The 23380-nt window shown below is 37.3% G+C and overlaps 1 protein-coding gene across 4 annotated transcripts in view; it reads right to left on the bottom strand.

Moving 5' to 3' along the window:
• Window positions 1-23380, bottom strand: part of LOC127429551 (numb-like protein) — a 69799-nt gene that overhangs the window by 13163 nt on the left and 33256 nt on the right. For 2 of the 4 annotated variants that reach the window (XM_051678666.1, XM_051678667.1), the window contains exons 2-3: window positions 8492-8642; window positions 3948-4022 (exon numbers count right to left, since the gene is read on the bottom strand). In XM_051678666.1, coding sequence (XP_051534626.1) covers window positions 3948-4022; window positions 8492-8617 — 201 coding nt within the window. In that variant the 5' untranslated portion in view covers window positions 8618-8642. Of the gene's footprint in view, window positions 1-3947; window positions 4023-8491; window positions 8643-21606; window positions 21840-23380 lie in introns of those variants that run through there. The other 2 variants (XM_051678668.1, XM_051678665.1) reach the window with 2 other exon arrangements.

Below are 23380 nucleotides of genomic sequence, written 5' to 3'. Positions count from 1 at the left end.
TTTTGACAAAAAATATTTTGCACGCATTTTTTTGTGCACACATATTTTTGGGGACTCTTTTTGCACAAAAACTTTTTATTTGCCCTGCTACACTTTTTACTACTGTTTTAACATAGGTCTTTTTATTTATATTATATTAACTGTGGGTGACTACAGTTACATATACAGTTACAATAAAAAAATATTGTACTAAGTACTTATTTTTTAATAATACTTTATTAATAATTAAATAAAAATATAATTAGTAAATATTATTGTATTTTAATAATATATAATTTAACATTTTTAATAATAAGGGTCCCAAATATCAAGGTGTTCACAGAGTCTGTCTAATTAACTGATTTTCTCCAAATGATCATCCAAATATAATCTGGAACAAAGTAGTGCCAGACTTGGACATTAATCACAATTTATGATACCACTGTTGTCAGATTTTATTGCTGATTTGAAATATGATATCTGATCGCAATCTTGACCAACAGTTCTGGAAATGGTCTTTCCCCATTCAAATGGACAGGAACTGTACTTGCATGAATAGAAAATAGCTGCATGGAGGTGTTATGAATATGGCCATCAAGTAACATGACTTGCCCTAAAGGGATTTTGGCCAGATTCTATTGGAATCAATTGTGAGACAAAGACAGCAAGGCAGCTCTCTAGGTTTTGGAATAGAGCTTATATCTTTCAGTGAATATGTGGTGTGTGTATGTCTGTCAGACAGAGTAAGAGATAGGATACTGCAAAACACACTGAGGCTGGAAAAAAATCGAAAGAATAAGTAAAAGTGAAGGACGCAGCTAAATCAAGAAGAGCTATAGCAATTCAACTGACGTTACAAGCAGCCCAGAAGACATTTTCAAAATTTGCCAAGACAGCAGTACACTGAGGAAATTACAGTGACTGGAGACAGAGAAGAGAAATGGCTGGGGGACTAAGGAACAAATACAAGCTCAGAGGAGAATGAGATAAAGGCTTTGGCGGTTTGGGGAAGAATAGAGAGTAAGTGAGTGTGTAGACAGACACAGCTGTATTTGACTAACATGAGGATGAAAAAGCAGAGCACATTTGAAAAGATGGAGTGGCCAAAGACCAGGCCCACACACACCGTCAGAGCTACAGATCCTTGCATTAATAAAAAATAAATATATACAACTATATTATATTAATAAGTATACAGTTTATATATATATATATTATATATATTATATTACATATAAAGTTACCATATGAATTATTACATTAGCCAGAGTTTTTCATTTTACACAGCTCTCTGGAATAAGCCGCACCACACTAGTCGATTTTTCCATTGATTTTCAGTTGTGAGCTTCATTAACATAATCGTCGGCCAGTAAGTGAGAGACGGAGCGCACATTAGCGTCTGCCAGCGGGAGGTCATTAATCACTTGACTATCGGGACTCCCTGCTGAGTTAATGGCTTCAAAAACTGAAAAAGCACATCAGGCTTGCATAAACAAATTGTTTTGTCGCCAGGGTGGGGTCTTGTGTTCTTGTCAATTGACCAATGAGCTTATTGCTTTTACTGAAGAACTGACAAGACATCAAGCTGATCTGAACGTTTTCATTGCACTCAGTTACATATCATCACAAACGCTGATTGTAATCCATAGTGATTCTGTCACCAAGCGTTTTCTCAGACACTAAAATTACTAATGAAATCAGAAAGATGCATATGGAAATACACATCCTACGGCAAGCCTCCAGTGGATAAATACACAATCACACACTTTCACAATGTAAAGTTACTCCAGGAATCGCATCCTTATTCACTCTTTTACAACTGTTCATGATCACATGTTACTACTGTTGTTATTTCGGTGAGTTCCACGTGACAGGGAATCAGAGAGAGAGAGTTGCAGTGAGTTGGTATGTTTGTCATCCCTCCACCATTCTTAATTCTTACCTCAGACTAAAGAGAGTGAGATCTCAGCAAAAATAGTCTGCATGTGTGACACCCTCGGCCAAAATCAAATTGTTTGGAGTCTGCTAATGTGGCACCAGCTTTACTAAATTATTTTTGGTCCATCGTGGCATTCTACAGTCAAATGCTATTGAATAATGACCATTAAACTAAATATTTAACAGTTGTCCCTGACCACCAATTTTCCACATGGCAACTTCAACTCAAATCAATATTTCAGGCCCATTTATTTATTTTTTTTAAATACCCATGTAATAAGTGGGATAATAGACAGTTGGTCATTACTGCAAAATAAACCCCTTTTGATACAAGATCCCTCTGGATTGCATAGAGGTCCTGATCACCCTGTTGGGGTTTATTTTGTGATAATGACTGACTATACATTACCCCTTACATATCCTACATTTCTGCTCTATAATGATATTCAATATTTAGATTTGAAGGGTTAGGATATAACTATTGACAGAGTAGTTGTTCTTAAGAAAATAACTATCGACTGAGCAGACATACTAAAGATAAAAACCACTGACAGAGCAGCCATGCTCAATAAAGGATGATTTTTAAAACAAATGAGAAACATAGGTTAACAGTACATTAAATCCTCAGTCCTCACAAAAAGTGTCTATGGACTCACAATGAGGAAAGCATTTTTTTCTGTGTTGGCTATGCATGGCCATATGATATTTAATCTTTGACCTAAACAAAGACTGGTCACTATAGCTTATAAATGCCTTAATTCAAGCCTAGTAACCTTACAAATGACTTGCGATTAGACATAACTATAAAGTTCACATTATTACAAGATTTTACAAAGATTTTATTGGACCCCCTCTAGATTATATAGGCTTGGTCTTAAAGACACACCCACCTGCTGGCGATGCCAATCAGAAGTTGGAGACACAACCCATGTTTTTTGGGGATGCGTTAAGATCCAAGATATTTGGTCAAAGATTCAGAATTATTTGCGTGACATTCTGGGCACTCAAATTGTACTTTGCCCCACACTTTGCATTTTGGGCGATGGGGAAGTTATAAATTCGGGCGAGAAATATATAAAAAATTGGGTTCTGACTGGCGTGATGATTGGTAGACAAATTATTCTAAGGGGATGGAAGTCAGACGCAGCGCCGCCATTTCCGGAGTGGTGTGCGGAGATGGGGAGGGTGGCGGCTTATGAGAAGATGTTAGATGGAAGGCTGGGGCTGGAGGACTTATTTTTGAGGAAGTGGGGTAGGTATTTGGCAGTTTTGGAGGACTCTAGGAGAAGGGATAAGGAGGGAGACGTTCAGTTTAACTATGTATGTTTATTATATATTTTATTTTTTATTTATTTTTATTTATTTATTTTTTATTTTATTGTTTGTGTGTGTGTGTATAATTTTATGTGACCACAGGGGTGTTCTTTGAGGTAGGGTGGGGTTGGTGTTTGGGGAGGGATGTTAATGAGTGTTAAAAGTTAACTGTTGATTCGGTGTGTATATGTTGTGTTTTTCTCTGTTGCGTTTTTTTCTTTGAATCAATAAAAAATGTTAATTACAAAAAAAGTTCACATTATTACACAGCCCTCTACAACTTTGAATTCTGACTGGTTAATCTGACGTCCAATATTTGTATCCAATATATTGACCACTAAACTATAATTTACCGTTGTCACAGGCAACATATTTCATGTGTGCTAGTTTCATGTCTCTCGTATCACCCTGGTCTCTTTCTTCTAACATAATGAAGAACTTAAATCAATATTTCATGTCCATTTATTTATTTCTTTGGTAAGAACCAGTGTAATGAGTGGGATAATGTACAGTCAGGAAATAAAGCCCTTCAGGGTGATAAAAGGAGGTCTGATCACACTGTCAGGGTTTATTCAGCGATAATAACTGGCTGACTACATCATCCCTTACTTACTCCAAATAGGTCTACACCATTTATTTATTTATTTTTGCATATTACGCTTTTTATAGCATGAGTATTGTTGTACTGCATAGATGGAAAGCCCAAAAATACGCACCACTTTCAGTTTTTTCACTGCTTCCTCACACACATGCATCCCTCTGGACTCCTCTACCTCCACCAGGCCGAGATACTGCAGGAAGTAAAAAAAAGAGAATGGAGAAAAAGAGAGAGATGGTGAAAGAGAGGCCAATCCTAATGAATCCTACATTTTCTGTACAGTATATTTGATGCTGGCACTGCTACAACTCTGCCAAGCATTTAAAGAGACAAACCACTGTAATAGTATGTCTTGGTTTTTCCGGGTGTATCAGAAGATACTTTTTTTTTTACACGTTATAATTAGCAAATTAGCAAAAGTTTGCAAAGCGTCACCAAATGGAACTGCAAAAATAATTTTTGTTCAGCTTTCACGCATACTCTCCCCATCTGACACTGGTCGAACAAACAGATAGTCTCGCCCCAAAAATGTATTTTTCACAATAAGAACATATACTTATGTGTTTTAAGAAAGTAAATAGGGCTATTTTATTTTTGTGTTGACTTTAACTAATGTGAAACATAATCCAAACTCACCCAACTATTTTAGCCTGTTTTAATAATTTACACATTTCAATGTGTAATTTGTGTACAAATAAAAATAATTTTTTATATATATATATATATATATATATATATATATATATATATATATATATATATATATATAGGGCTGTCAATTTAGCATGCTAATTCAGTGCGGATAATTATATAAAAAAAATAACGCATTAAAAAAATAACACAAGTAATCATGTCCCTGGACCGTGATGAGGAATATTCCTTCCATCTGAGCAATCCAAGATTAAAGTACCACCTGTTTTCTCGACACTCACCGACAGCAGACAAAACAAGATGAGAACACTTTCTTGCGTTCAAACACAGCTTGATGGAGTGCAAATACGAACGGAGGGATCTCAAGACGTGTTTTTCTAAGCTTCAAACTATGTGTAACTTGAAACAGCGACCTAAAAATGGTATGTTTATGACGAGACACAACTGAGACACTCTAAAAGCGTCTGATGCAGGTGTGCATTGACACTTCCTTAGAAAAGCCCTTATAATAAATCAATCTCTAACTGATTGATGAATTCAATTGCAAAATGGATTGTGTGAACTGTAGGCCAATGATAGGCAGGTGACATAAGTTAAATAATATGGAAATAAACAAAATATTGCATACTAAAGCCACTTTTTGTACTGTCTTTATGGTAACACTTTACAATAAGGTTCTATTCGTTAATATTAGTTAATGCATTAGGTATCATGAACAAACAGTTAACAATATATTGTTTACAGCATTTATTAATCTTTGTTAATATTAGTTAATAAAAATACAATGTTGATTGTAAGTTCATGTTAGTTGCATTTGTGCATTTACTAATGTTAACAAACACAACTTTTGATTTGAGAAATGTATTAGTATATGTTGAAATTAACATTAAATGAGATTAATAAAAGCTGTAAAAGTACTGCGCATTGTTAGTTCATGTTAACTAATGTTATTAACTAATGTTAACAAATGGAACCTTATTGTAAATTGTTACCATCTTTTTTAACGCTTTACTTGTGTGCCACAATGATGTAATGCATTTTAATTATCTATATTATTATTTGTATAATATATATTTTATTTATAATTATTTAAATCTAACTATTTATAAGTATTTAATCATTAATTATTGAATTATTTTTATTTGAGGGGCTTTCTAAGCAAATATTTATATATGCAATCAATTGCGATTAATTCAATTAATTAATCGGCATACCATGTAATTAATTCGATTAAAATTTGTAATCGATTGACAGCCCTAATATATATATATATATAAAACAAACAGTAACAAAACCCAGCTAATAGATGAAGTAATACGCTAAGGTGTAGTGCCCTTAGTATCTATTTTATATTTCATATAATATGTAAAAAAAATACATTCTAATTACTGCATGTGAATATTTCATTGATTCTGAAATTAAAAAAAGGCTCTTCTAAGACTAAAGAAGATATGTCTCATTAAGTAAAGTGGAGGACTTATTTCAGTGGAGACTGCATAATTAAATTCAACCTAATTTTGCTCTCCAGCCCGAGGCATCAGGAGTCTCTGACTCTGAGAGACAAAGATGTAATCCTGCAATGGCCTCTGTCCTCACAGCCACCATAATCACATAACACAAGCCTGACCTGATCACTATCAACTGTGTCAGCATGAAGACATTTTGATTAGTTTATACTGGACAAAATGTCCCACATCAGAGTTCCCACTAAACATCTCCTCTGCTGTCTTTTCAAAGGGTTCCGACAGTAGCACATTTCGCAAAAGCCTGACTTGCTTATCACAGTAAAATGCACTGAATATACCGAAGTACATTTGTGCATACTAACATGCACTCTGGAATCTATTAACCTTTTCAACTGTACATGTACAGTGCATCCGGAAAGTATTCACAGCGCTTCACTTTTTCCACATTTTGTTATGTTACAGCCTTATTCCAAAATGGATTAAATTCATTATTTTCCTCAATTCTACAAACAATACCCCATAATGACAACGTGAAGAAGTTTGTTTGAAATCTTTTCAAATTTATTAAAAAAAGAAAAAGAAAAAGAAAAACCACATGTACGTAAGTATTCACAGCCTTTGCTCAATACTTTGTTGAAGGACCTTTGGCACCAATTACAGCCTCAAGTCTTTTTGAGTATGATGCTACAAGCTTGGTACACCTATTGTTGGGCAGTTTCTCCCATTCTTCTTTGCAGGACCTCTCAAGCTCCATCAGGTTGGATGGGGAGCGTCGGTGCACAGCCATTTTCAGATCTCTCCAGAGATGTTCAATCGGGTTCAAGTCTGGGCTTTGGCTGGGCCACTCAAGGACATTCACAGAGTTGTCCCGTAGCCACTCCTTTGTTATCTTGGCTGTGTGCTTAGGGTCGTTGTCCTGTTGGAAGATGAACCTTCGCCCCAGTCTGAGCTCCAGAGTGCACTGGAGCAGGTTTTCATCAAGGATGTCTCTGTACATTGCTGCATTCATCATTCCCTCGATCCTGACTAGTCTCCCAGTTCCTGCCGCTGAAAAACATCCCCACAGCATGATGCTGCCACCATCATTCTTCACTGTAGGGATGGTATTGGCCAGGTGATGAGCGGTGCCTGGATTCCTCCAGACATGACGCTTGCCATTCAGGCCAAAGAGTTCAGTCTTTGTTTCTCATGGTCTGAGAGTCCTCCAGGCGGGCTGTCATGTGCCTTTTACTGAGGAGTGGCTTCCGTCTGGCCACTCTACCATACAGGCCTGATTGGTGGAGTGCTGCAGAGATGGTTGTTCTTCTAGAAGGTTCTCCTCTCTCCACAGAGAAATGCTGGAGCTCTGTCAGAGTGACCATCGGGTTCTTGGTCACCTCCCTGACTAAGGCCCTTCTCCCCCGATTGCTCAGTTTGGCTGGGGGGCCAGCTCTAGGAAGAGTCCTGGTGGTTCCAAACTTCTTCCATTTACGGATGATGGAGGCCACTGTGCTCATTGGGACCTTCAATGCTGCAGAAATGTTTCTGTACCCTTCCCCAGATCTGTGCCTCAATACAATCCTGTCTCGGAGGTCTACAGACAATTCCTTGGACTTCATGGCTTGGTTTGTGCTCTGACATGCACTGTTAACTGTGGGACCTTATATAGACAGGTGTGTGCCTTTCCAAATCATGTCCAATCAACTGAATTTACCACAGATGGACTCCAATCAAGTTGTAGAAACATCTCAAGGATGATCAGTGGAAACAGGATGCACCTGAGCTCAATTTTGAGTGTCATGGCAAAGGCTGTGAATACTTATGTACATGTGATTTTCTTCGTTTTTTTATTTGTAATAAATTTGCAAAGATTTCAAACAAACTTCTTTCACGTTGTCATTATGGGGTATTGTTTGTAGAATTTTGAGGAAAATTATGAATTTAATCCATTTTGGAATAAGGCTGTAACATAACAAAATGTGGAAAAAGTGAAGCGCTGTGAATACTTTCCGGATGCACTGTAGGTGTGAGGCTGTTAAATAAAATAAAATATGTACGTACAGCTATAATAACCCTAATATTTGTGTAAATGAGCAAGGCAAGATCTTGTAGTGCAATGACATCTGTTAACAATCCTCTGGAAGAATTCAGAAATCGTGCCATCAAGATTTTAGAAAACATCTGCTCATCTTAAATTGGAGTAGTTGAAAAGGTGCACTCGGTAATTTTTCGTTCACATCGTGCTGGCCGATATGGCAGTTGTCTTTAAACTATTCACAGTCAGTCATGATTGTTTTGTTCTGTGAGTGAAAAAGTCTAATAATATGGTGGTTACTGAGAAACAAATTAGTAGTACTCAGTTGGTCATGTGACCTAAGCATGGCAGCCTCCATGAGAGAGCCCAGCTCCATATAAAATAAAAGGGCTTTTATCAGGCTACTGATATGACTGGAGTCTTCATCTTATGTGAGTGTACTTGATTTTAAACATATTTCTTTAGAAAAATTACTAAGTGCAACTTTTACTCTGACTCCAATAAATGGCCATTTAAGTGAGTATCTCTCACCCGGACGGGGAAATTGCATTTGCCCTTTCGTACAGCCTCCTCATCTGCCTGCCACTGGTGTGGCCGGCTGGCCTCCGGCATGTAGGTGGGCTTCTTTCTGCGCAGACTCTGACGCAGCTTATTCATCTCCACACTCTCAAACTCTCTATTGCTGAGGATACCAGAAACAAAGTTACGTTAGCAATGTACCATTAGTAGTCAACTAACTATCTCTTGTTTAAATGTAAGGTCATAGATAAAGTGCTTCTGACTATATAGTCACATTCATCATGACACACACTAGTCAGGTGTAACCTGAATGTTAACATATTATACAGAATCTGAAATTTCCGGTAATGCTGGAAAGGCAGGATGTACTCACTCTGATTTGATTTTTAATTCAAAATGCCACCAGCAATTAAATCCAAACCATTCATTTCAACATGTTCTTGGCTGTATTCACAAATAAAATCGTTAAAGGTATTCCTTGTTTAAAAGGGCATGAATTAAATATAGATGACAGGGAAAGCCTTTATCTTTAAAACAATAGCTTTGCTCTCAAGAGCCCTATTTATGCAACATAATTAGACCATTCATTCTCCCCTTAATTTGCATTGATAATTTAAAATACTGATGCACAATACCACAAAACCAGGCTACTCTGAACAATGCAATATCTGAGCCATTTAGGCTAAGTTATGTCTGTAATGTCTCAGAATGTATACTATTACAGTATATAGTATATTATTGGGAAATTAATGATGTATATATTTAAACATATACATAATTCATTTCCCAGTAATATACTATATACTGTAATAATATACATTCTGAGATATTACAATTAAACACTTAAAAAGTAAGTTCACTCAAAAATGGACATTCTGCCATCATTTATTACCCCTCATGACTATTTACCCTCCATGGACCACAAAAATATATATTATGTAGAACTTTTCCTAGCTGCTCTTTTCCATACAATAAAAGTGAAGGGTGCTGAGGCTGTTGAGCTCCAAAAATGGCAAAAAGCACGATAAATGTATATAAAAGTTGTCCGTATGACTTGTGCACTATATATACAGTACAAGTTGCCTTAAGCCATATGATAACTTTATGTGAGGCACAGATTTAAAGTCATGTAGTTATTCAAAATGTTTTTGTCAGGGTTCTGCCCTTAGTTTTGTGTTTTTCCCCTTTGTGGCAGAGCCCTGACATGTACGTGTTCTATGTCTGTTTTATGTCTTGTGTCTGGATTCAGCCACTTCTGTTGGTTTGATTTATTTACTCTGTGGCTGAGTCCAGGCACTTGTGTTTTGTCTTGTGCTGTGTGAATGCACTTGGCATTGTGTTTTCTCATTCCCTTGTGCATTTGTGTCTGTCTTGTCTTCAGTGATAACCCTGCCCTCTCGTTTGCCTTGTTATCTGTCTGATTATTATGTGCTGGACTGTGTTTTTCCCCTGTGGGGTAGTTTGTGTTGGTTTTTGTTTATTTTTATACTAATCAATCCTTTTTGTTTTTACTCTGCATTTGGGTCCTGCTTCTGCTGATCCTTGACAGTTTTAGCCCAATAATTTTCATCATGGAAAGACATGGTAATACAGTCATACAGCTACAATTGCAATCGAAATTAATCAACCCCCCCAAGACAGTAAGGATTTACAAAGGTAAGCTTTTCTGATGACCCAGAATTTTTTAACTTTACATCTATATCAGTTGAGTGACACATTCAAAGTCATGGTGTGAATATATAACCTAATATTTCTAAAAAGCAGGATTTAAAAAAAACAAATACTGCCATGTCATAATTATTCAACCCCTATTGCATGTAGCTGTTTCTTAAATATGTAAGGCTACACAAGTAATTGTTTTAAAACAAAATTAATTCATCAATCTGCAATGGCACTTATTTAAGTTTTAAAATTTAAGTTTAGCGTTGTAAGCAAAAATGTATTTCTATGCAAAAAATGCAATTAAAAAAAAGCTAATAGAGGAGATTAATTCATTACACAAGAAAGGTCATGGCTAAAAGTACATTTCCAAGGCACTTCAATTTCCAATAGACAAAGTTGGCAGCACCATTCATACATTTTTAAATATGGTACAACAGCAACCTTCTTGGGGTTTGGAAGAAAGCAAAACTTCACCAAGGGAAATGTTGACTTGAATATTCAAGAAGTAATTAGGAAAGACCTGTTGAGTCCTGGAAGAAGGTTTTATAGACGTATGACACTAAACTGAAAATGAGTTTTAGACCCATGGGTCAGCAGTACGTCTGGAGTAAGATGACAAGGTGATGACAACAACGACACCTTCCCCACAGTCAAGCATGGAGGTGGGTCAGTCCTGTTATGGGGGTGTTTTACGGCTGCAGGAAACGGCTATCCTGACTATGTGACTGACACCATGGATTCTTTCAGGTATCAGGCCATTTTGGCATGAAAAATGTGATGCCTTCAGTGTGTAAATTGAAGCTCGGTGATCACTGGACTTTCCAGCAAGACAATAACACCAAGGATACATCTAAGTTGTCCAAAATCTGGTTCAGGGATAGGTTGTGGAATGTCCTTAAATGGCCCTTTCACTCCATCATTAAAATCCAATTGCAAACCTTAGTTGGGATTTCAAGGAAGCAGTGGCAGCACAGAAACCAAAGAATGTCAATGAGCTGGAAGCTTTTGCTCATGAGAAATGTGTAAAAATTCTAATAGAGAGGTGTCCGAAGCCTGAGAACACTTACCTGAAACATTTATTTGCTGTTATTAAGGATAAAGGATGCTCCACAAATGACTGACTTTGGGGGTTGAATATTTTTTGACATGACATTTGTGGAGAGAATTTTGTATTTTAAAATTTGGGTAAACTGAACTCTTTGTTCTCAAAATCACTCAAATGTGTATTAAAAACTGACTTTGACTGTTTACTGAGGTTTTAGTTGATGTGTTTTAATTCACATCACCAGAATGTATTGCTGGTCAGGGGACTTGAATAATTTTGATTGCAACTGTATAAACAGGTCACTGTTAAAAAAAGAAAGTTTAATGTTACTATTACTTTTTCACATGGTGTGACATTTCTTCTCTTGAAGTGTTAAGACGATTTTATACAATTTAAGACAAACCGTTTCCCCAATGCGAGCAGACTTCATGCCACACAACCTCTCTTACATTTTGCTTTTAAAGCTGTATGTTAGTGGCCAAAAGTGCACGTTTCGCAAAGCCCTGAAGCTTTACGGGTAACAGGTGCCAGACATGGAGAGGCGGAAGTAGCACTATGCATGTCTGACCTGCAGCCCAAGTGCATACACCCATAACATGCCCACACCCACACATTCAAACGTCCACATGCTGCTGAGTTTATGTGTGTGTTTTATTTTAAATAGCCCTAGTGTCTAGGTCTCTCTGGAGGCTTTACTCAGCTCTGGCACACACCTGTTGCTGAGTTTAGTGGATCCCCCAGAGGTAAGACGGGAGACACCGGAATCACTCATTGAGACAGGCACCTGGTGCATGCCAGGATTCCCCTGGATAGTGGGGCAGGAGCAGGCCGGGCAGTTGAATAAACCACATGATATTTTATAATGAGGCAACAGTAATGTCAGTACATACTTATAAGCAGGGTCTGGATGTTTGGAAGCTTCTTGATCAAGATGATGCCCCGTTCATTGCAAGAACCTGATTTGCAGTGCACTTATCAGGGCTCAAATATAAATGATTGCGACAATAATTTAAAATCTATTCTATAACATCTATAAATGTTAGACTTCCAAACATTAATTTTGCAAATAGAAAAGATTAGAATAGAAGAACAGGGAGCCCTGCAACAGATGTCATGGCCCCCACAAAGCCCCCCAATGAACATCGTGTCAGTCTGATATTACATAAAGAGACAGAAGCAATTGAGACAGCCGAAATAGATAGAAGAACTGTGGTGAATTCTCCAAGAAGCTTGGAATATCCTATCTGCCAACAACAAAGAAAAACTGTGTCCAGGTGTACCTAGGAGAATTGGTGCTGTTTTAAAGGCAAAGCTGGTCACACTGAATATTGATTTAGTTTTTTTATGTTTACTGGACTTTGTATGACATTAAGTGATAAATGAAAACTATTTTTGTCATTATTTTTGAAGACATCCTCACTATGCAACATTTTTCACAAGTGCCTAAAACTTTTGCACAGTACTGTATATATATGAGATCAAGCTTTTGACACTTAGGACAATTGAGGGACTTATACACTCTATTACACAAGGTGCAAACATTCATTGATGCTCAAGAAGACAACACATTACTAAAGCATACTATACTTTATGTAATATCTGTAATGTAGATTCTGAAGAGCAGTACTAAATAAAAAAAATATTTTACTTGTATAAATTATGAAAGGGGTGTGAATATTTGAGACAAAATGGAATGCAAACTTATCTTCTCAACAATATATTCTGTATATTAAACTTAGATTAATGGGTTATCAGCTGTCTTCCTTTTCTTCAGCTTTCTATCTTGTTTCTGAACAGCAATCTAAATTGAGCAATTCTGTGATTTGGCGACTAAAAACAGCCATTTGGCTCCTTAACGTTTCAGTTTAGGAGCCAATGGCTCCAAAGTATTTTTTTTAGTCTGGAGCCCTGTTTATAACCAAGATAGTCCCACTGGAGCAACAAGCAATCCTTTGGTTACAAGTAGGGATGTGCAAAACAAAAATTTTTCAAAAAGTAGGTGGGTTACCTGAGCGTCCAGTCGATTAATCAGGCTCAAGGAAGCCCCATACAATTAGGCTTGTTTTGACTTTGTTTCTTAGAAGGAATTTACATAAGACATGTTTTGCGTTAAAAAATAGGGCAACTACAGGAGAAACGCTTCATGGCGAAACGCTCAAAAAACAGAGCGAGATGCGATGCAGTGCCCAAAGTATGTTGTTTTTACCTTAAAGTGTAACTGTGTCTCTGTGGCGTTATTAAAACATTCTCATTTGTTTGAGCAACCCATGCAGCTGACAAAGCAGCATTGGCTTGACTAATGGTGTAAGTTTGGGGCAGAACTATCTGTTTCTACAACCAATGGAAGATTGGGGGATTTTTTTGGAATCTGACTGAAAACATTATTTTGCAATTATTTTTAAGGGGATGCAACTTTTCCGAGAGGGTTTTACCATGCAAACTGTCTTACAGCTAAAGCACAGCGTGCTGCCAGCACACCAAAGCCGGCGTCACACATGCCAATTTTCCAGTGATTTTCAGGTGTGAGCTTCATTAACATAATTGCCAGCCTGGCCGAGGGAGACGAAGTGTGCATAAGCATCTGCCAGCGGGAGGTCGTTGATCACTATACCGTCAGGACTCCCTGCTGAGTAAGTGGCTTCAAAAACTGAAAAAGCAAATCATGCTTGATTGAAAAAAATCATTCTGTCTCCAGGGCGGGCTCTTGTGTTCTCTTCAAGGGACCAATAAGCTTCTTCTTTTACTGAAGAACTGACAAGACGTCAAGTTGATCTGAACGTTTTCACAGCACTCAGCTGCATTTCATCGCAAACACAATAGTAATCCATAGTGATTCTTTCATTAAGCGTTTTTAGTCTGTTTTAATTGAATGTAAATTATTGGCCCGTAAGTATTGGTTTTGAAATATTACCTTACTGAACATGCAATATTGCAACAATTTAAGCCTGTTTCGGAAAACAAATCAAGCAAGCTATTGGTATAAAAACGCCCTATATCGCTCTATTGCAATTGTTTATGTCCCGCTGTACTCCTGTTGTTATTTTGGTGAGCTCCATGTGACAGGGAATCAGAAACCACTTTTACATGCACTTAAGAAAACTGTTTATTTCAGGGTATTTAGCAGAAAGCACCGTTCTGAAACGTCATGTAAACAAGAAGAAGAACGCTGATTTCCTACACTGTTTAAGGGATTAAGAGAAAGCAGTTTAAAACACCTCGGTTTCTCTTGGAGAATGCGGCTTAATGTGCTCATGTAAACACATAAGCGCCGTTCTGATGGGTGTTCGAAGAGTGCGCATGTGTGTGAACAGACCGGGATAACAAACATCACAGAATGGAGCCCAACAACATGTCAACACAGCAGAAGGAATTCAACATTTCTGGGAGTACAGTGGGAAAATCACATATACTATAAACTATACCCATTTATAAACACGAATGTAAAATATCGACTGTTCATAACGTCTGCATATATGCACTTCTACATTGGGGGAATCCCGGAATTTTATGTAAGAGGGTAACCCCCACTACTGTTTCGCAATTCAGCAGCAGGTTGCGATAGTAAGTTAAGGAAAAAACACAACAACTCTGGAATATCTGGAAATAAAGCAAATCAACTGAGAGTAAAATAGTGAAGTCTTCCTCAGATGCCATGTGTGTTATTTACACAAGTGTCACGGGAAAATTACGTTGCTGTGGAGAAAGCTGCTTACTGAATGAGCCGCATGTATACAGGAGTATGACACTTATACAGTGCATGTAAACAGGAACGTTGTTTTCTTGCAATAACCTGCTTTCTCGCAATAAGCCACTTTCTGGTGTCCATGTAACCATAGTCAGAGAGAGATAGTTGCGGTGAGTTGGTATGTTTGTCACCCCTCCACCATGTTGTATCTGCAAGTGTGTCATACCTCCGACTGAAGAGAGCGAAATCTCAGCAAAACAGTCAGCATGTGTGACGCCAAAATCGAGATGTTTCGAGTCTGCAAGTGTGATGCTGGCTTAGGTAAAACTAAGCTGCTAAAAATATAAAAGCAAAACAAATATATTAAAAAAATCTAGATGAACGGGTCAACCTCACTAACAGACTAGTTGGTTGTTGGACAACTCAACCAGTGTGACCCATTCCTAGTTACAAGCTCAGAATGCCACACCATTCCACCACAAAAGCCAATGCTTTTGCAGGAAGAGGAATGGGAGGTGCTTCCGAGACTCTGCTCCACTTTCAGGGCTGATCTAATGGCTGAACCCCTGCCAAAGCTACAGAACAGCAGAGAGGGAGGAGAAGAAAGGCCAAAAGCCAGAGAGAGAGAAGAGACTTTATAAGGAGAAGAAAGAGGAAGCTTGAGAGAGATGTAGAAAGGAGGGGGGTATTAAACACCCTCAACGAGGTCACATTTGATATGTGTGCCGCTCTCACTGAGGTGCCAGTCACTAATTCTGGAGCCCAGACTGATGCACAGACCCACTGCAGCACCACTAACCACCAACACATACCGCAAAGAAAACATGAGACCAATAAAACCTCCCATATATGAGACTTTGGGAACACTCGCATGAGAAATTTCCAAAACATGCATGTGAAAATCACACGACAACCATAAGAGCCACCCAAGCCATTCCACTGGAAATTATTTCATCACCAAAATTAAAACCAGCTGGACTGAAATTTCATGAAATGAGTGAAATAAGACAAAGGGAAAACAGCACTTAAAGACAATATTGCAACATTTGGGAGATGACTTATGTCATCTCAGTAAACTGTCTGGTGGCTCAACCATAGACCCCGTCAGATATGAATCCATCCAGATTAAGATTCCAGATAACATTTACTTGACCACACACATTGTCAGCTTATTAAGCATAATTGGTGTAAGTGAAGAGCAGGCAGGCGTAATTTCTAGTCCAAAGCCTTAATTTGGTCAAATTATTAAAAACAAAGTGTGAAAATATAATTTAAATTGTAAGTATTTAGTATACATACAATACTAGCTATAAAATTAGCTTTCGCAAGAAAGCAATTTTATTTGTAAAATTTCCCCTGAAAAGTTTAAACACTGGCTCTATGGTGCTGTTAAAACTGTTTGAACTAGCCCAAGCCCAACACAGCAACATTGAAGCAGGACTCTCTGTTTGTCCAACCAATGTTGGTCAGGGGAAGTGATCAGAAAACCTGTTTGAAAACAGTCATTATTTCTGCAATTCCGCTTGGTGACGCTAGTGGTGCAGAAATTACAGAAACACTGCCTAACTGTAGTGGTACTGATGAAGCAAAAACTGCAATACTAACTACAGTAGAGAGGCAGTGGAGCAGATATAGCTTTTGTCTCATCGTTTCTGAAATCAATGCTCTCAATGCATGGAATCGAACCGCAGCAGCTGCCTGCACTCAATACAGAGTCACCGTGGGTGGACAGCGTAATCTAGGCTTTTTGTACGCATCCAGAGAGGGAGTAATTGCAGCATGGCGCTCCAGTCTCTGGCGGTAGCCTTTGCTCAGGTCTCTAAATTGGCATTAAGGAGAAGAGGTAGGGAGATCACTCGTGATGTGTTTTAACAGGTATTAAAAGAATAGCTCTTCCAAAATAGAAAATTCTGTCATGATATACTTTCCCTCATGTCATTCCAAAGCTGTGGAACACAAAAGACGATATTTTGAAGATTCTCCAAGCTGATCTCTTCTTTACAATGACAGCATATCGTGACATGGGGCTGTCAAGCTCTAAAAATGACCAAAAAGAACCTTGAAGTGCCATAAAAGTAATCTACATGATGCATTTTTTTTTTTTTTTTGGTGAACTATACTTTAAGTCCTACAGTTGGATCCCAAAGAGATGTTATCATGATATAGACAGGGCAATGCTTTGTATATAATACAAGGAGCCACTGTCTTCCAGTGTTATAAACAGGCATTGATTGAAAGCCACTATTTGCTATAATGTAATGTTCTGCATCTGTAATTTTTCAAATGAATCAAATAAGACCCCTGTGAAGTGAGGGGTGTACACAGGTTTGAGGAGGGAGCCTCAGATAAATACAGCCAACTGACTGTGACCCATTTTCCGTGCCTTTTAGATCCCATTGACCCAGGGAGCGAAGGTGACTTGTTGCTCTTGTCATCTGCCATTGCAGGTCTAAACAAACTACACCATATCACACCTGTTCAGAGTGCGGTTACACACTCATACGTAAACATGACACTCGCATACACTCGCATACTATAGATACACTTGAGTAGTCATGGTTTATGCTTGTTTGGACAGAAGAAGACACGGGGGAAATGGGGTTACTCGAAATGTTTATTCTTTGAGGAAGCCGCCTTTGCTAATATTATCATGTAATAACTGTAATAATTTTACATAGACAGCCAGTGTGAATATGGGCAATTTGGTGTACATTACATTCTGTTGATTCAATCACGAGTTTTTGATCAGAATACAACACGCATGAAGGATGAATGCCTGTACATACTAAACATACAGTGCAAAAAATATTTTTAATCAGTATTTTTGTCTTGTTTTCCAGAAAAAAATATCTGTTTTCACTAATAAAGTAGTAGTAAGTACAATATCCATGTAAAAATACTGTTTTCCTCATGAGTTTATACTTAAATATTCTCATTAAGTTTATTTTTCTTACCCCAATTCGTATTTTACTGGAATACTGTGTAATCAGTGTATTCAGACTAAACAAATCGTCCTGAACCATGACTTTCCCACGTAAACCATCTCCTTATAAAGATGTATGTCTGTGTGTGCATGTTGCTATAAAGAGTTTTATAGCAACACGCCACGATTAACATTTTCCTAATGAGCCATGTTCACTCCAAGTGTGAATTCGCATCAAATCGTGTTCTGACAAAACAAGGCTTTTTTAAAGGCAAGTGTATCAAGTTTTTTCTTCTTTGCCGGGCGATAAAATGCCCTGACCAATAAAATATTAGCTTTAGACAGCAGTGAGCTCTAATGCAGCGAGACAGCTAAATCAAAGGTGCCAAAGGAGTCTTCTGCTCTAGACTGACACTGCCTTACCAACGAGGGCTTTTGTGGCTTTTCCCAACCCTGATTCTCGCTAAAACCATCACAGCCTAAATCTAATAGCTAAATCAAGCTCAACTTAGGATGCATGATTATTATTTGCCTATGTGAAACACAAGGATATTTCTCAGTAATATTTCCCATGTGAGCTCTATGTGGTAGTTTCAGTGACAAAAATGCCTTGTTACTGTACATTATCACAATTGGCCTACCAGGCATTATTTGCTGTAATGACCTTTTTACAAATAATTTGAAGTCTGGACCCCTGCTGTGCAGTTCATTGAAGGTTTATTAAGTGTAAATAGCCAAAAGATTATTTTCTCTCATGGAGTCCAAAATCTATTTCCATTCCTTGTAAATTAAAGCTGCAGGGTGTAATTTCAACAACACTAGAAGTACCAAACGGAATTGCAAAAATAATAAACATTTCCAAGTAAATTTCCAAAAACACTTTGCCCATCTACCATTCGTCAGGCAAACAGGTAGTCCCACCCAAAACTCACGCCATTGGTAGAGTCAGAACTTGATGTGTCAGACTCAAACAAACAATGAAATTATAGAAAGTATTTTAATGTTGAAAATTTTTTTACAGTGAGTTTAATGAAACGTGCAGGCAGAGAACTGTATTGCAAGGTAAGAATGGTAAAAGTCTTCTTTTGCTCATTAGCTTGTACTTGAATAATTTATTTTGTTTGATTTGGGTGAAGGGCAGGCCATTAAAAATACAGCTCTGAGGTTCCTTTTCTACAAAATGGCAACCAAGAATACAGTACATTCAGAACCTATTTTCTGTAACCTTTTTATTTATTTATTTTTATTTTTTGGTGCAGTATTGTGAGGGGTTCAGTTTACCCTTATCAATTACTCAACCTACAGCTTGTTGGTTGACATCCAGAAGGTTCCCAGAGCTGAAAGCGTTCTACTAATGTAACAGCATGTTCACACAAAGGTGTGTGGTGCCTTTATAGGATCATTCAACCTTGAAATCAAATTTAAGGCCTTGCCTTACTAAATTGCACAGAATTTCTGACAGTTTATTTTGAGTTTTCATAAAACAAAGAGCTGCATGTGGCAGCATTAGTTCTCCTATTGAAAAAATAAGGCCAAGGTGGTCTACCTGCCCTAACCAGGTTGAACTAGCTAGTAAACAGAAAAGACCAGCGAGAAACTATGTCAAACCTGGTAGCATCAGTAGCTAAGTAGCTATCATTTCTCATTTAGGGGTATGGTTGGGGTGAGTGATAGGGTTAGGCCCATGTTTGTTGAAGAGGAATGTTTGACAAATAATTTTGATCCAAGAATGGAAAAATTCTATATTTCAAAGCATTGCAATATTTTTTCTCACAATACTGTAACAAAATTCTAACACCAAGAATCAATATTTTTAGTTACATTTTTCTCAAAAATATTTCTGGGGGGAAAAATGACCACAAATCATAATAAGTGTGTGAGAAGTTTAAACGTACTGTAGCATTAGGTTAACAAATGCTCAGTTATTATATTCGACCATAAAGCCAACTCAGAACGAATAAATTTTTGAGTCTTTAACTTGTTTCATTTGTAAGGATATCCGTACAGATCCTTCGAACAGCTAGACTGCAAAGGTTTTTTGTGTAAAGATAAACACTCAGGCCCCAAGGTGTGCTATTGCCTCACATATTTGTTTTGATACCAACATGCCCTGGCCCAGCGTGTACCCAAATGCTGCTCTAGACGTCATTTAGCGAAATCCAAAATTGAAATACATTGACGGTATATTATAAATGCTTCCCGTCATTTTTGACAGATAAAAACAAAAAAGAAAGAAAACCATTTAAACCTAGCACATCAGTTTTCATTTTCAACATCTTTACGTAGTTACACTTGACCCAAGTGACTGTGAGAAAAGGTACGTTTTGATGCAAAAAAATGCAGTACTTCCATACAAAGGAATGACGCAACATAAACACAGTATAAAATATTGCTCAGTCTGTCAGAGTGACGGATAAGAATTATGTGTAGCAAACTCTGATCTGTTATGGCTGTTCTTATGAAAGCCTTCATTTTTGTCTTCATGGCTGGTCAGTTCAAATTTTTCGATAACATTTTGTACAGTGTCTTCATCAGTGATAATTCCAAATAAATAGTTGTGCGTCTCTCTCTTTCAGCATTTGTGCAAAGCACCAAAGTCCAATGACATATTAAAGTTCTGAATCGCAATACACCAAACAAAGAGTTGCATATCATATTGCCAGGTTCCCACTGTTTCCCACCACTAGAACACGTCCTACTTGGCAAAATCAGTCACCGGAAAAGAAAATCTCAGTGAATACGACGTGAATACGACGTGAATACGAGTGACCTATTTTGCTTTCTGCGTAGCATATGTGTGACTGTGGCCCTTTAAGACCACCAGTAAGAGAAACTGATAGGTAGAGAGACAAAAATCCTCTCAGTCCACTGAATCTCTGTAATGATGCCCTTCTGGAAGAGGAAAATCCAATTTAATCAGCTATTCATTTGCTTATGTATCATCAAAAGCATCTCTCACAATATATCTGAAAACAGCACAAAAAAAAAAAAAAAAAAAAAAGGACAACAAAAATTTAATCTAATAATAAACAGACAGATACATCTAAACGAATCTGTTCTATTGATGTATTAATTTAGCTATTAATCTGAGGCATGAGGGCTTGAAGGCTCACACAGCTGCTTCCTGTAAGGCTATTAGCCAAACACAATCCTTCAGAATAAGCTTGGTACCTGATCTGAGAGAAGCACTGATTTAAGGGCCCACTTACTGGGAAAACATTTAAATGTTCAAAGGCCATTTTAATATAATATATAAAAATATAATATATTTTCCTCATCTTATGAAAACTGATTATAAATAAAATTTCAACATGATAACACACATCAAACATCCTCCATGATGAAAAATGTTACATTACATAAGTTATATACAGTATATGTAACATGGAGTTATATTTTACATGCACACCTACTTTGTGACACAACAGATATAAAGATATAATATATATATATATATATATATATATATATATATATATATATATATATATATATATATATATGTATATATTGTAAATACATATACTAATATGTAATAAATCAAAACTTACTAAACCTACTAATATGTAATAAATCAAAACCGGTTTTGATTAAGCCACAGGAACATATTAAAAGAATTTAAAGATAAAATAAACATAACTTTACAGATACAGCAATAACATAAAGAATGTGTAAACAATCTCAACCAAACATGAGGGTTAAACTAATTACACATTTTTCTATATTACATGCAAGCCCTCGACAAAAAGCAAAACATCCCTAAACCTCTGCCTGTAAGGACTGTTCTTTGTCATAAATACAAAAAAACTCACCTCCCATCTTCTGTCTCATCCATGTCACTGCTAAAACTCATTTTAGACAGATGTCTAAAGACCGAGACCAGGGAAAGATCAGAATTCGAATCACCAGATGATGTTTCACATTCAAATCTGTCGTTCAATCTGTCGCTTGAGGCAAAACGGTGCTGAATATTCAGTACAGAAATCCAAAAGAAGGAAAAGGCAACCACACCTCCCCTTCAGAGATTAACTTGAAGGAGGCGACAACAACACATGTGCTTATTCTCATCACCATATGTGTCCTCGCCCACGGAAACGCACTGACGCACAGACGCAAACATTTGGCTGGATGTGCAGAGCTACAGCCCCTGAGGAACATTCAACTTTTTGTCTCTCCATAACATAGACAGTGAGGGGAGGATGAAGAGAGAAAGAGAGACATGGAGGGGAGGGGAGAGAGCAACAGAGGAGCGCGGGCGGAGGTGATTAGACCTAGGATGGTGATGACACACTTTCAGTCGTCCATCTGCAGTGCCAGTTGTCTGTGTTGTTGTGTTTGTACTCTTGCTAAGTTCTTTAGCTGTACCAAAGTCTCTTGGAGGCAAGTCAGTTTGATCTGTGGCCATTTTAATAATGTTACTTCCAGTCCTGCAGGCAGCACCTGTCTACTTGAATGATGAAAGACAGAAATTTCTAAAACTATGTTTCAGATTACATTCCAATAATGTATATAAAGTCCAATAAAGTCAGGAACGTTTCACAAAAATGAAATGAATTCACAAATGCAAAGAATGAAATTTACAAATATATTTTAGGAGTTTCACAAAAATAAAATGAATTCACAAATGAAAAAATGTATTTACAAATATATTTTTTAACTCACAAACACAACTCTGTCCAGCATTCATTTGTGAATCGCACGCATTTATCGCCACTTTACTTGGACCAATCGTAGCACGTTCTATCTTCAACCAATCACGCTTGGTTGGGCGGGACCAGAGTCACAGTGCTCTCATGAGCATGGAATCAAGCACATACAGATAAGCTCCAAGGCCGCAACTTTTAAAGAAATGGATGTCATCAGAGGAATACTGTCACTTAAGGTTTGTATCATTTTCTCTTGGTTATAATATGTGTAGCATCTTGTTAAATGTTGACAGCTGAAAATTGCCCATTTGTAGAGTGTCCTGAACATTAGCTTTATACGTTTCTTGACTGTTATATGTCGTCAAAACCTTTACTCTTAATGTTACATGGCAGATCTAAACACACACTACTAGACACTACAAAAGATCAATAGTACAGATAGTGTCTTTATAAAACAGGAATATATTAGATGATCTTAGGAGCACAAACCATAAATTAATACCCTATATTACAGTGTACAAGATCTGCATTAGCACTGTGACTTTGGACACTGGTCCCACCCTGATAGTAAAACGAAGCGTGATTGGATGAAGATAGAACGTGCCATGATTGGTCCAAGTAAAGTGGCCGTTATCTGATTGGCTTGAGTAGACGATGGGTGGGTCCACCTATTTGTAGATTTGTGTGCACATCTTGATGCTAGATTTGTTTCAAAATCGACAAATGCGTGTAGCGATCCGCAAATGCACAGGAAGCAATCCACAAATAAATGCGTTCGATTCACAAATGAATGCTGGAGAGAGTTGTGTTTGTGAGTTAAAAAATATATTTGTAAAGAATTTTTTTATTTGTGAATTCACTTTATTTTTGTGAAACTCCTAACATATATTTATAAATCTCATTCTTTTTATTTGTGAATTCATTTCATTTTTGTGAAACT

Source organism: Myxocyprinus asiaticus, chromosome 39 (assembly GCF_019703515.2).
Source record: "Myxocyprinus asiaticus isolate MX2 ecotype Aquarium Trade chromosome 39, UBuf_Myxa_2, whole genome shotgun sequence".
In the NCBI taxonomy this organism is placed as follows: Eukaryota; Metazoa; Chordata; class Actinopteri; order Cypriniformes; family Catostomidae; genus Myxocyprinus; species Myxocyprinus asiaticus.
This window is presented reverse-complemented; position numbering and strand designations above follow the sequence as displayed.